Source organism: Protopterus annectens, chromosome 3.part0 (assembly GCF_019279795.1).
Source record: "Protopterus annectens isolate FY-2018-M chromosome 3.part0, PAN1.0, whole genome shotgun sequence".
Lineage (NCBI taxonomy): Eukaryota > Metazoa > Chordata > Ceratodontiformes > Protopteridae > Protopterus > Protopterus annectens.
Window position 1 is genome coordinate 152,581,173 of NC_056731.1, and position 14,928 is coordinate 152,596,100.

Consider the following 14,928-nt stretch of genomic DNA (forward strand, 5'->3'; position numbering starts at 1 on the left):
TGCATTCTTCTGATTACACAAGCAAGGCTGCATATGAGGAAACTGCAATGGTACCTAAGGAGTCTATGGTCTCAACACAGTCACAGCCTAGAAACTTTGATCCCCCTCATTCCATGCCTTCAAAAGGAATTTCTGTGGTGGGCTCAGGCATGCCAGTCAAACATGGGTCTGCCTTTCAGCAAGCCACATATCAGCCAAACCATTACAACGGACGCCTCAGACCATGGATGGGGAGCGCACATGGAGGGCAGATGCATTCAAGGGCAATGGACACAGAATTGCACCTGCACATCAACCAAAAGGAAATGCTGGCAGTGATGCATTCAATCGAGGCCTTCGAACACTTCCTGCATCAAGGTCATCTGCTAATACAGACAATACCACAGTTGTGGTACATAAACAAGCAAGGAGGTACCCATTCTTACCCTCTTTGCAGGCTGGCAATGAATCTTTGGGAACTTTCCCTAAAACTCAATATAGAGCTGCAATCCCAGTTCGTACCAGGAAAGGACAATGTACTGGCGGACAGCCTAAGCAGAAACATCATGGATCCACACGAATGGATGTTGCACCCAGACATTTTTCTTCAGATAGCACAATCATGGGGAAGGCCGGACATAGATCTTTTTGCCTCCCACCACAACCATCAACTGAAGAAATTCTGCACAAGGACATACCATCCTCAAGCATGGAAAGTGGACGCCCTCTAGATCAGGACAGAGTAACCAAAGGTGATTCTGATAGCTCCGGACTGGCCAAGACAACACTGGTACCCACTGTTAAAGAGCATGTCACACACGAAACCGTGGCCTCTACCACAATGGCCACTTCTTCTGACACAGCACAATTACAAAACTCTGCACTCCAGCCTAAAAACCTTGCAGCTGACCGCCTGGAAAATACCTTGACTCCTCGCCAGGATAAACTATCCAAGAGGGTAAAGGATATCATCATGGAAGCTCTGCAGCCTTCCACTAGAAAGACATATTCAACAAAATGGAAAAGATTTCATACTTGGAGCAACGCAAAGGGTCAAGATCCTACAGTGATGAGCATTCCACATATCCTTGAATACTTGGCTGAAATGCTCCATAATGGCCTTTCTTTTTCTTCCATAAAAATTCATGCTTCAGCAATTTCAGCAGAGTACAACACTGATCCACCTGTATTTTCTCATCCACTGCTAAGGCAGTTTCTAAGAGGGATAAAAGACATCAACCCTCCAAGGAAACCACCAGTGCCTACATGGGACCTTAACTTCATGTTGGAAAAATTAACTCTACCTCCCTTTGAACCAGCAGCATCTTCAGAACTACAATTCCTGTCTTGGAAGACTGCCTTCCTTCTGGCCATAACCTCAGCAAGAAGAGTATCTGAGTTACAGGCCCTCATGGCAGTACAACCATTCCTCATTTTCCATCAGGACAGAGTCTTTGAGAACCAATCCTTCATTCATGCCAAAGGTGGTATCCAGGGTCTCACTGAACCAAGCTATCCACCTGCCTACCTTCTTTCCAAATCCACAAAATAAAGGAGAGAAACTTCTGCATACCCTGGACATTCATAGACATTTGCGCTACTACTTGGACAGAACTAAGACTTACAGAAAAACTGACCAACTCTTTGTAGCATATGCTGCTGGTGTACAATTTCCAAACGGACATTTTCAAAATGGATAGGAAATTGCATTTGATTCTGTTACTCCTTTCATGGAAAAGCTGTGCCAGCTAACATCAGGCCTCATTCCACCAGAGCAACAGCCACCTCCACAGCCTTCTTAAGAGGGGTGGCTACAAAGGACATTTTAGAAGCTGCTACATGGAGCTCTGTGCATACATTTTCCAAGCATTACAACTTGCCTTTATATTCCAGATCCAGAGCAGGCTTTGCTACTGCAGTCCTGCAGGGCATGTTAGCTACACCATCCTTTTCTTAGGTCCTACCACCCCCAGCTTGGCTACGGTATTCTACCCATATGTTAGGACTGCAGATGCATCCTTGAAGGACATAGTACAGTTTTGTACCTACCATAAATGTAGATGTCCGATAGGTATGCATCTGCAGTCAGGTTTTCCCTCCCTCCTACCCCTCTGCGGTATTCTTTGGGTACCTATCCCTCATTTTAGCTAGCTGGGGTTATCTTTTATGGTGCATTTGTTTTTTATTGCTGTGCATGTTTGGAATTTTTTCATCTCTCCAAAATTTAGCCTTCCTTCGAGGGCACCTGGCATCTAGGACAAGAAAAACTGAGGAAGATGGCGTCTGCTGACGCTTTTATACCCCAGGAGCTCTGACGTCGGGGAAAGGGTGACATCAGCCGACGCCGGACCCAGACTTTGGAATCCGGCCGACCGAAGGGCTGCCTGAGGCAGGACAAACCCATATGTTAGGACTGCAGATGCATACCTATCTGACATCTACATTTATGATAGGTACAAAACTGTACTTTCTCAAGAGTCCGTTCCATTGAGCCACCCAGGATAGAGGTGCTAGGGACGCAGTCCCATCCAGCAAGAATGAAGGCGAGATTGACAACTTAACATTAAGTTATGTACCTACCATAACGTTCCATGTTAGTTGTCTTCTCTAGCCTTCTTTCTTGCGTCCTGCCCACCATCCCCCTAGCCTGGCTAGACCGAGAAGATTGTGCCTCTTCCCTTAAGAGGCTTAATCCATTTTTCTAGCTAATCAGCTTTCTAGTGTCACTAGATTAGGTTGATCCTTTTCGGGGGATTATTATTACCTCTTCCTCCTTCTCCTCCAGTTGGAGGAATATATTGCATAATTTCCTTAGCTACCAAACGAGATGTGGGTAGTCTTCGCCTTGCATCATGGGATATAGGGTTGCCTCGAGCTGTTAAAATTAGCTCTCGAGCTTTAGTAAGTGGCTGAGTCGGAGCAGAGGATCAGCTCCGAACCCATCCAGCAAGAAAGAAGGCGAGAGAAGACAACTAACATGGAACGTTATGGTAGGTACATAACTTATTTTGCTTCACATGGTGCTTAAAGTCCAATTAATGAAGGGAAATGGAATGGAACTAGCAGAATGTATAAAGAAAGAAGTGTGGCTTGCTTCATTTTTTTTAACTGAATGCTAAGACTAAAACCCAAATGAACTATAGGTGTCCCTCTAACACGGGAAACCCATACTATGTATTTAAACTTATTAGAAACACTAACCATCCAACCCAACTAACCATCCAACCCAATACCACATTCATGGGTGACTTTAATTACCCCACTATACAACACAGACCATACATGCACGGATTTCTGGATTTTTGTGAACACAAACTCCCTGGACCAGATAGTCAGTACACACACCAGGGATGCAGCCATGCTGGTTCTGGTCCTCACTATAGGCAAAGGAGGAGTCAATCAGTGGGCAGCAAACGAGCCAAAATAACTTTACGTGTCTACTACAGAGAACCTTGGTTTAATCTATTTCTATAAACGAGTGATTTAGTACTACACATCTCCCTTTAACATTTGTGCAGTAACTTGTCTAGAGGTGATTTTTTTCATATTTGAAGCGGCTTATGTTGTCACTTCGGTCACATCTGTCCTTTTTATGTTTTTATGCTTGCAGAAGTTCCAGAGTCCAAGCCATCAGGTGTATATAGGCCACCAGGAGCAAGGTTAACACCAGCACGAAAAGGTCCCCCTCAGGGGCCTCCAGAAATCTTCAGTGATGCGCAGTTTCCATCCCTGCAAGCCACTGCTAAGCATGTAGAAACAAGGAAGTAAGGAACGACATTCTCAATGCATAGTTGTCATTGTTGCGCACACAGTTTGAAAAGTGGCAGTGTTTATAAACATCTTTCATTTTGCCCACAAGTCCTTGAGGAAATGCTATCATTCCTTTTAGAATTCATCCTTGTTCCATAATTTTAAGGTATTGAATAAAAGGTTTAGTGTACTGAATAGCAAGTTGTCATGCAATGCATGCAAATTAAATGTTCTGATTCTGTGGTCCTTTTTACAGTGCGAAGGCAAGATTTGGTGACATGACCCAGGGTGGTGATTTTAATTTTTGTTTAGCTATGCCTAGAGACTTCTAGAAGCTTTGGAGAACATTGTGTGTTTGATTGCGAGTTTGTCAGGGTTTACAAAATCTGTCAGTAAAAATGTCATTTGAATTCCTTGTGTTTAGTTGTGTGCATGATAGGTTCACAGGTAGGTACTAGGCTATTGGCCCTAGGGGCCTATATAAGCTTAGCCAAAAAGGTACCCTGGCTTTTGCCACCCAAGAAAATTATTTTCCTGTGCCCCTGCCGAGCAGAGCCACAGAAGTGATCCCTGGGGTGTATTTCCTATTTCCCATCCACTCAAGAAGTTTTTCTTGAGTGCTAATGAGGAACTTTGCTTGACATAGATGGGTAGCTTGTTCAAGAGTATAGGAAGTCTCTGGGACAGAAATCTATCCCTCCAGCATGTTCTATTTATTGTGGTGACAAGGTTTAGGTCCCTAGAGAGTGTAGCTCTGAGGGATTTCCTTAAGTGAAGCATGTCCAACAGCTCTGGGTTTGACACAGCTTTTGTATGTTAGGCAGCCTCTGAGTAGGCAAAATGCGACTGAGTAAAGATGAGTATTTTGAGACTCTGTGTAGGGCATCTCTGAGGTATTTCTGCTGCCTTTCCAGTTGTAGAGGTCTTGTGAAGTACGTACCAAAAGGGGAGTTGTACTCTATAATGGGTCTGAGTGACAAGTAGAGGGAAACAATGACCGCTTTTTTTTCCTGGTTGAGAAGCCTTTTGTGATGAGGTGTGCCGTGTAGGATTTCCTGACTGCTGTGGCAATGTGATTTATCAAAGAAGACTTCTGCCCACCTGTGTCCCAAGGTCTCGTAACACTTTTGGTGTTTAACTACCACATATGTGGTAGCTCATGGGTACAGAAGTTTTTACCAAAGGGGATGACAGTGCACTTTTTGGCATTGAGCTTGAGGCCAATGGCTTTGACACCAGGCATCTGTCTGGATGTCCACATTGTTAGGAGTTTCGATTTATGGCTCCTAGTTTGCAGTCATCTGTGAACTTCATTAACCAAAGACCTTCTGTGTTATCCTGTACTTCAGTAAAGTAGATGCCAACAGGAGAGGACCCAGGACTGAACCCTGTGGTATACTCCTTGTCACTGGTCTGAAGTCTGGTTTGGAGTTTGCTACTTTCAAAATGTGCGTTCTGTTAGTGAACTAGTTGGCAACTCATCTTGTGACATAGGGATTTATACCTAGTTAATTCCAGAGTGGGGGATATTGTCAAAAGCCTTGGCGAGATCTAGATAGGCGGTGTGAACCATCTTACCTTCATCTATGGCTTTGGTGACTGATTCAAAGAAGTCTATCCGGTTTAGGAGACCTGATCTGCCTTTTACAAACCCGAACTGGGAGGGGTCCAGAGTTTGGAGATTACCAGTATCTGTTTATAACTTCCATGCATTGGTGTAGGATTCAGCAGTCGTACCTTTATTGTCAGTCTGCAAGGGTGTCGCAAAATTTGCCACTTCTGTCTTGAGCATGAAGTTGGCTTTGGAGAAATTTTTTACGGTGGTTTCCCTAATTGGGGGTGGGGGGCAGGATGTGGCTGTCTAGGATGATTCGCTTGTTGGGTCTGACCAACAAGGAATTGACCTCTGGTGTGGAACAGCACTTGCCCATGTTGGTAATGACCAGGTCTGCGATATTCCTGCCCCTGGTGGTTGTGTGGATACGTTGATCCAAGGCGTTGGAATTTATGAATTCCAGATTTAACAAATGAGTTGATACAGGAGTAGTTTTCCTAGTTAATGGTGGGGTAGTTGAAAGCACCCATTATTAGGGTGTTGAGCTGTACTCTAATATTTTCTAGTGTATCAACAATGAGTGGGAATCCTGGGGCATGGTGGTTTGGATTGCGGTCTTGCCCAGAGTTAGTTGCACTTGGATAATCTCTAAGCAACTAGCCTGGAGGTGTAGATATCCTTGGTGAATATGGACATGCCTCCACCTTCCGACTTGTTTTGATCCAGGTTAGGTGGCTGAAAGGTGTGTTATGAATTATAGCCTGGTAATGTGGGGTGTTCTCTGGAGCCTTGAACCAGGTCTCTGCCACTGCGCAGATGTCGATTCTCTCCATTTTGAGTGCCTCGAGTGAAAGCATTTTGAGATTTGGACTTCTAGCATTGAGTAGCATTACCCTCAGATTTTGCTTGCTTGTACCGGTTATGGTGGTGAATTTGACTTGATCCTTGCATAAAAAAGGTACTATAGGGGTGGCAAGAGCCTTGGCCACTATCCAGAATCCCAAGGGCGACAGGTGCAGGCCATCTCTAACAAAGCATCGTGGTCTGTCTCATGTCATCCCAGGCAGACAGGTACTGGATCCCCTTAGAATGACACCAGAAGCTTAGCAAATTGAAGTCAATCATTTTGTCCTTGTACTGCGGTATCGTTCTGGGTGATGGCAGGATGCTACTCTGGGCTGGGGTCATACTTGCCTGGGCTACAAGATCGGAGACCTTCTCCATGTACTCCAGGGAGGTACGTCTCGGGTCATTCCCCAACATGGACAATGACAGTGTCATATTTCTACTTGTGGAGTGACCCGAGTGTGTGCATTGTGGCTGATCCTGGCACCAGACAGGCAGCTGACAGTAACTTTCTCCTTGTTTATCCTTGTGAGTGGAACATCTGTGTGCCTGACTATAGAGTTACCTATGATGAGTGTTGGGTACGTTGTTATGCCTTAAGGCATTTAGTGCTTATGTAGCTTATTTAGTGCTCAAGTGTTCTGAACAAGTGCTGAAATGAAACAGATTTTGAGTACTAAAACTAAAAAAACTGGCCAGATCTAATGCGATGCATAGTGTTGGTGTTTTTTTTTTTTTTTTGTAGAACTAATAGTTACAGTTCTGTACAGAGAACTGCATAATCTAAAAATGGAACTTCTTTTCCTTATTCAGAGGCTAAGGCTGGCAGGAGTTACTCAGCCTGGTGGTGGCCCCTCCTCTTAACCCTTATTGTTTGGTGCATATCAGCACCCCTTTTCTAGAGCTATTTAGGAGTACTTGTAGCTTGGCACAGTAAAGGAATTAGGCCTAGGCTAATATCTGGCAGGTCAGTGTTCCAACTGATTTAACTTTGTATTCTTTATTTTGCATCAAATACAGTACATTTCTGGAGCAGTTTCTAGTGGTGTAGCTAGTAATACTTTGACAGAGCGAGAGATGTGTATTATATGTGTGTGCATGTCTGTCTCGCGCTCGGTAGTTTAGTTTGTGTAGTAGTGCCGGTGTGTTATGTCTGGTAAGGCCAAGCTTGGGTTCAAGCAGTGAGATAAGTGTGGACATACAATGCCCAACTCTGGTCACTCCCAGTGTTTGTTTGGGCGTTTACCATATAGTTTCTTGTGACAGTATTTCTAGCTTCCGCAACCGTACTTTGGCTGAACGCAAGAACAAACTTATTCAACAGGGTATGTTGAAATCACCCTTCATGGAGCCTCTTTCTGGGACTGAGGTCTCACCACCTCATAAGGATGTTAAAAAGCATAAGGAGAAACTTGAGTCCTTCGATTCAGACATCCCTATCCTCCTTGGAACCGAGTCGACATGGGCTTCTCCCATGCCGTTGGCACAGACCGCTTCTGCACCAGGGTCCCTGTGTATTCCCTCTGTGCCACCTTTAATTCTGACTCTGACTCCAGTCACTGTACCAGCTTCAACACCATCCCCCTTGGTGCCCAATTTTGACACCGGCTCCGATCACTGTACCTGCATCAGCACCATCCCTGGCCATAGTGCTGATGTCTTGCACAGCTCCACTGATACTGACAGTTTCGAAGGTCGAGCACTTTCCAGAACCAGGTATTCTCCCTCTTATGACCCTATTTGGGACAGTTTAGTCCATTTCTTGAGAGACGAGAATCTTCATCTGTAGCTTCCATCAGGAGTCTTTTGGAAAAAGATACAATGAGGGTTGTGGACCAGCTTTTGGCAGCTAGAGGATTATCCACCCAGGCTAGGTCTTCCCTCCCTCTTGGTACGGAAGCTCTCATGGCGTATTCACCTGTATATCCTCCTCTCGTCTTCTGCCAGGTCTCGGACTTTGGTACCGATGGCCATCCCAGTGCATTCAGTCTCTTCAGACAGTGGAGGCTTCCCTGTCGGCACCAATTTTACTCTTGGTGCAATGACTCCTTTGGAACTGGCGCACTCACGGAGCAGTGATTGGGCTGTCAGCCGCTTGGCACCTATTTTTTTCAGTGGTGCAGTCTGTGGCCACAGCTCTCCCAGCTGCTACCGGTCCTGTTGGAGCTCCTCACCTGGAGGTGTGACCCCGGTTCCGGGCTCCCATCCCTCTTCGGGGCGGGTATGCTTTCCCAAGTGATGGAGAGGGTCCTTGCCTCAACAGACTCGCAGTTGGCACCATTGGCATTGATACCAGTACCACTCTAGAATGCAGCTGTCCCAACCCTCTACTCTGGGATCCCGAGCATAGGAGCCGCAAGACCTTCCCTTGAAGAGAACCTTTTCTCCAGGATCTTCAGAAGATCCCACTGGGGAGCCACCCCGGAAGAAACTCTGCAAGAGGAAGCATCTTGATTCCCCTGAGGAATCTAGCACCAATGACACTAGTTGTGATGAGGGAGAAGGGTTCTCAGTCTTCCCCTGGAAGACCTCTTTGAAGACCTTCTCAAGATAACTCAAGCAGAGGGGAGCCTGGAAGCCCTCCCACCCTTCGGAGGAATTTGTGTTCTTGCAGACTTTCCGTGCTCAGCCATCTACTTCTGGATGACTCCACCTGCGGATGAGCTCATTACTTATTGTGCAGAGTGCCTGGAAGGCCCCGGACAATGTAGAACCTCTCCCCTGGAGGCCCGATAAAATTTTATCCACTCCTGAAGACAAACCCAACTGGTCCAAACAACTGGTAATTGATTCCATGGTCGTGGCCACCAAGAGGGGCCTGGCAGAAGATGGTTCCACTCTTAATCCCCCGAACAGGAAGTCTCGAGCTGTGGACAGACTGGGGAAGTCTGGTTTATGCTTCAGCGACCTTTGCCATTCGGTCACTGAATTACCTGGTACGCTTTACTCTCCTCCAAAGAGACCTAATCTCGGAAATGTCTGCCTCTTTGGCGTGGTGTACTCCCTGAGGAGGTTCCATGATACTGTTGCCTCTCAGCTAGCTAACCTGGAATCCATCTCTAACTCCTAGATGTGCTTGATCTCACTACCGAGGGGTCCGCTCGAGCAGCCGCATCAGGCATAGTCGTGAGACTGCATGCTTGGTTGTGTTTGTGTGGCTTTGCAGACCTCTCTAAATCTTTGTCAACGTGCCTGTTGATGAATCTTCCCTTTTTGGTCCCAAAGTAAGACCCACAATATCACGCATTGAGAAGGACAAAGACGTGGTCTGCTGTTGGCATACGTTTTCCACCCCCCAGAGATCTTACTCCAGGAATCTGAGGGGAGGAAGATTGTTCAAAGAAGTCCCAATGATCTTTTTGTGACGCTCGTGATGTGCAATCCCCCCCGGGGCAGAGGGGGCAGGGGTCTGCACAGCCAGGGCGCTTGAGATTCCTTCTATGGCCAACCCCTTTCAGTGCTCCTGAACAGCCAGATTGCTTTCCTCTGGAAGAAGTCCGGGGTCGATTTTTCTCAGCACCCACAGGCCTGGCAACTCTTCGGATGCGTGGGTGCAGAGAATAATACCCAGAGGCTATCGTATCCCGTTAGACTTTACTCCCAGACCTGTAAAACAAATCCGTGATGATCCACCCAGTCAGAGGGAGGCTGCAGCCTTGGAGATCAAAACGGCTGCTATGAAAGTCATCCAACCAGTCCCACCAGACCAGTGAGGGTCTGGGTTTTACTCTAGGCTCTTTTTTAATGTCAAAAAAGACAGGGGACTGACTCCATTCCTGGATCTCTGCTTACTAAAATTCATAAAACCTCAAATTCCGGATGGTCATGGTACAGTTCATTCTCCCCTTTCTGGCGAAGGGCAAGCCCCAAGAGTGTTCGTGTATGGCAGTCGTATTAACTCGTCTCAGACTACAAGGATTCCAGGTGTTTCCATATCTAGCGCCTTACCTCCTCGTCCAGGAAGCTTCCCATTCTCAGTCTTACACTCAAGGCCTTGCTCTTCGCCTAGGTATCATGATCAACATGGGCAAATTACACGTCTCCAAGAGCACTGGAGTTCATTGGAGTGATCTTCAACACAATGTCCTGTCGAGCTTCCCTTCCTCCTCGCAGGCTTTCAAAAATAAGCCAGATTCAAGTCCTTCCACAGACATTTGTACCAGCACGCCTAGTACTACAACTATTGGGCTCTGTGGCAGCAACAGTTACCTTACTACCACTGGCCGAGGTTGCACGTGAGACTATTACAGTGGCTCCTTTAATCACAATGGTCTATCTTAACCCACCCACTCAACCATATGATACGCTTTACAAACCTTTGTAAGAAAGAAATGCTATGGTATATGAAGCCAGAAACAAATCATTGTCCACCGTTCTGCCTTCCCCAGTCCAGGGCCACGGATGCTTCTCTGGGGGGGGGGGGTTCCAGGGAAAGACTATCCAAGGCACCTGGTCCCCCATGGAGGCCAATTTGCACAAATGTCCTGGAATTGAGGGCAATTCTCTGTGTTCCACACATCCCTTCCTTCCGGGACTATTGCAATTCAATCGGACAACATGTCAGTCGTCTGGTAAATCAACAAACAAGGCGGAACCAGGTCTTGCCCCCCCTGTGTCTGGAAGCCATTAGAATTTGGCACTGGGCGATGGCTTTCAACTGCTGTCTCATAGCAACACACTTTCCCGGGAGTTCAGTCTTACAGACAATCTGAGCAGGAACGTTTTGATGCCTCATGAGTGGTCACTTGGTCCTGTAATAGCGGATCAGATCTTCTGCCATTGGGGCAGACCTTGCTGCGACCTGTTAGCTTCTAAATTTGTTTAGGTGAGAAGCAATTTTGCCCCCCCCCTGTCATGGGAGTCACTGAGGGATGCTCTGACACATGATTGGCCCCCTGGGTCTGCTGTATGCATTTTCCCCAGTTTCCTCTCCTCCCAAAATTAAGGTTGAGAAGCAGAGTTATCCTCGTTGCCCCTTATTGGCCCAGTCAGGTCTGGTTCCCTTTCCTATGGCCTCAGTCTGATTCTCAGCCTGTGGATCCTGCATCAATCCCAAGGTCTGCTGTCTCCTCCTCAGGGACTGATTCAACCCAATCTCCACAGCCTCAAGCTCACAGCTTGGTTTCTTCACTTCCGATGATTGCCAGGCTACCTGATATTTCACCCCCTGTTTGAGACTCTTCTGGCTTCGTACAAACCTTCCACCAGGACAATTTATTCTAGTAGGTGAATTAGATTCTCTCGATGGGCCAAAGAACTTAATATAGACCCCTTTTTCCATGCCTATTCAGAAGATCCTATTATACCCGACTACCCTTTTGCACACAGGAGCTTCAGCATCAATTGCAGTGCATTTAGCAGCGATTGCAAATTTTCACAATGGAATTGACTATTCATCTGTTATACGTCACACATTGTGCAAAACCTTCATGAAAGAAGTATTGCATATAAACCTCCGTTTAAGCCTCCTGTAGAGGCTTGCTGCTTTAAGTCCTCCCTTCGAGCCCTCTAACTCCTGTGGTATATAATTTGTCTTGAAAAACACTACTTCTAGTAGCCCTTACCTCAGCGAGAATAGTGAGTTGCAGGCCTCTAGTGTCGAGAGACCTTTTTTCATAGGGAAAGTGTCCCTACGTACTGACCCCTCCTTTTTGCCCAAGATCATTTTTTGGATTTTCCATTAATCTGTTGACCTACCGGTTTTCTTTCCTCACCATTCAAATAGAGGGGAATACCCTCTGCCATACTCTCTATGTTCATAGGCAACTTTGTTTCTACTTGGACAAACCTAAATCTTTCAGAAAATGGATCAGTTTGTGGCTTTTGCAGCACCCAGTTTGGGTAAGCCTGTTTCCAGAATGACTATCTTTTTGGCTCAAACGCCATTACTTTCATCTACCATCGGACCAAAGTGCCCTTACCTTCCAAAATAAAGGCTCACTCTCTTAGATAGATGGCTACTTTAGTGGCTTTTCATTCCAGAGCCTCTGGATGATATCTCCACAGCAGCCACTTGGTCAATAATTCATACCTTTATCACCAATTGTAAATTGGATTTGGCCTCCATGGGATGAGATCTTTTGGTTCTGTGGTGCTCGGGAATGTCCTTCCTTAGGGCCACCGAGGACTCTAACTGGGGACTCTGTCCTAACAGTAAGGAATGAATAAAGATTTACATCCATTGATAAAGAAGTTGTCTTAACATAACATTCCATCTGTGTTGTAGATCTTTATTCATTTATTACTTCTGCCCTCCTTCCCCCTGCCTGGACTCCTGGTGGTCTTCAAGATTTCCTTGTTGGTTAAGGTATCTGCTCAGACAGATGCTCCTACTGTCACTATATTTCTATACTATAATGGCGGGCAGACTCTCTATCTGAAGACTGAGGGGCTGTGTGGGTAGGTTTTGGCTGAGTTTTTGGCTGGCATGAGCTTGGTAACGGCAGAGTCTGTTCAGAGGATGGAACCAAAGTCCTAACAGTAATGAAGATCTACAACACAGATTGAACGTTATGTTAAGACAACTTTTTTCTCTTTACAATCTAGGATCAGCTGTGAACACTGCAAACTAGCAGTTTACTCGCAGGACACTCCTGTTTATAGGCTGCATTTGACACTGGACTTGAGCCATTTCATCCATACAGGGTCCAGATGTTGGTGTTTCACTGTTGCAGTAATCCAGGGTCCAGATGTTGGTGTTTCACTGTTGCAGTAATCATACTTGGGTTATCTGCCTGCCAGGTAACCCTTAGTCAGCCCGAATACCAGAGTCTTAGTATTTCTGCGTCGGATGCTGTCGCTTCTTCCTTGTCAGGTTGTCAGGGGTATAAAACAGGCAGCAGACGTCCTTACATCAGTCTTTCTTGCTGAGCAGGAGCCCGAAGCAGTTTGCAAGTGCCTGTCAGCCGCTACCTGAAATTTTAATTTTTTGAGTTGATAATCCTGAAGTCTTCTAAAGCAAAGTACCCTGAAGTCTTCTAAAGCCAAGTACCCTGTTGGGGATCCTTTTTTTCTTGCTCTGATGTCAGAAAAAGGTTAACAATTGTCTTGCCTGTGGAAAGCAAATACTTAAGAGATTTTCTTTCTTACAGCGTCACCTGTTTAGGCCTAGACCACAATGTCCCTCGCTGTTGGTTTTGTGCATTGTTTAATGCCCGAACTATTCATTGTCTGGTTATTTGTAGCTAAATTCTTTCGCTCTCCTTCTCCAAATTCCAAAATGGCTTAGGTAAGCCATCAAACTACCGATCTTCCGAAAAATTGCAGAGACTAACCGCATAGGTCAAAAACTGCCGGCGCTTCCGCTAAGCTAGTCGCCAGTCCGCCGGTACTCTGGCACCTTTGCAGCCCCTGATATCCACTTCTACAGATTCGCAGGCCTCTGCTGAGACCCATTCGGAGTCTGGTATGCCGTGAGATGCTTCGACTATGGAACCTGCAGATGTGTCTAGCTTGGATGCATCCGGAGCCGCTGTGCAGGCACCGGCTTCTGAGGGTGTATTCCGACCTACCGATTGTCATACTAAACCGACAACTTCATTTCCAACTAAATCTGCCGAGGTTTCTCAGGCCCAGAGTTTTTCTACGCCTAGAAAACAGACGTCCAAAGCCCATGCTAAAGCTCCCATGCCACAAAAGCAAATGCATAGAATGACTGAAGAGCTTATTACTCTAATTGGGGGAAGCCAGCCTTCACCTGCCAAAAGACCAAAATGAATTTCCTTCTGATTCTACAGACCAGGAGTCTGACTCTCACCCTTTTGATTACCAGGACGTACCCTTATCTACCTATGAGGATTCAGATGCAGAGGAATCCATTCCCTCTGCTTCCCCTCCAGAGGATTTTTCTTTTGGTGAAACCTTGCATACCTTAAGAGAGCACTTTCGCTGGGAATGCCAGGACTATCCTCTGTCCAAGAAAGCAACTCGTAGATTTTCCTCGGCACAGACCTCTAGCTATACCCCCCTGTCCTGGATATTGTAGATGGTCTTCTTGGAGTCCAGTCTTACTCCTGACACCTTACCACCAGCTCCTAGAAAACCTGACCGGTATTACAGAGTACCTGACTCCTAAATTTCTGTAAGGCTACTACAGCCAAAAACCCTACCCCTTCAGACAGGGATGCTAGCGCTTTAGACAGATGGGGTAAGGGGGTATATACATCTGTGACTCTTGTCTTCAGAGCTTTGAATTGCCAGTTTCACATTTTGAATTACCAGCAATATCTGGAACTAATTAAAGAAATAATGGTGTTACTTCCAGATTGTGCAGAACTAATTAAACGAATAATGATGTTACTTCCAGATTGTGCAGAAAATAGATTTGCAAGAGTTGATGCATTCTGCAAACCAGATTAGTAAACCTACTTCGCAGTGTGGGCTTGATGCCTTAGAAGTTTCTAGCAGGGCTGCTGTCACTGGGTCTGTACTGAGAAGACCTGCTTTTGGCTAAAGGAACAAGTCTTGCCTGATCATGTCAAAGCAAAATTACTAGATGCTCCACTAAATCAGAAGCATTTGTTTGACATAAAAGCAGTAGTACTTAAAGATGGAAGAAAAGGCTAAATCTATGCAAACCATCAAAGATTTCTTGTAGGTACAGCCACCTAGATTCGCTTGGCATTGGCCTTTCAAAAAATGGTCCTTTCCAGTCCCCCTCAGGCCTTCAGTCCAAACCCAGGGGAAGTGGACCAAGACTACAGTTGCAGGGTATGCAGAGATCTAAACGTAGTGTTTCCACCTCAAAACCAGCAAGTGGCAAGCCACCCCCATATGAGAAAAGTGCGCAATGACTCTCC

At 46.0% G+C, this 14,928-nt stretch overlaps 1 protein-coding gene across 1 annotated transcript in view; it reads left to right on the forward strand.

Annotated features, from left to right (window-relative positions):
* CDV3 (CDV3 homolog) overlaps window positions 1-14,928 on the forward strand; it is a 133,432-nt gene that overhangs the window by 64,694 nt on the left and 53,810 nt on the right. Inside the window, exon 4 of the mRNA XM_044064652.1 lies at window positions 3,590-3,743. Coding sequence (XP_043920587.1) covers window positions 3,590-3,743 — 154 coding nt within the window. The remainder of the gene's footprint in view (window positions 1-3,589; window positions 3,744-14,928) is intronic.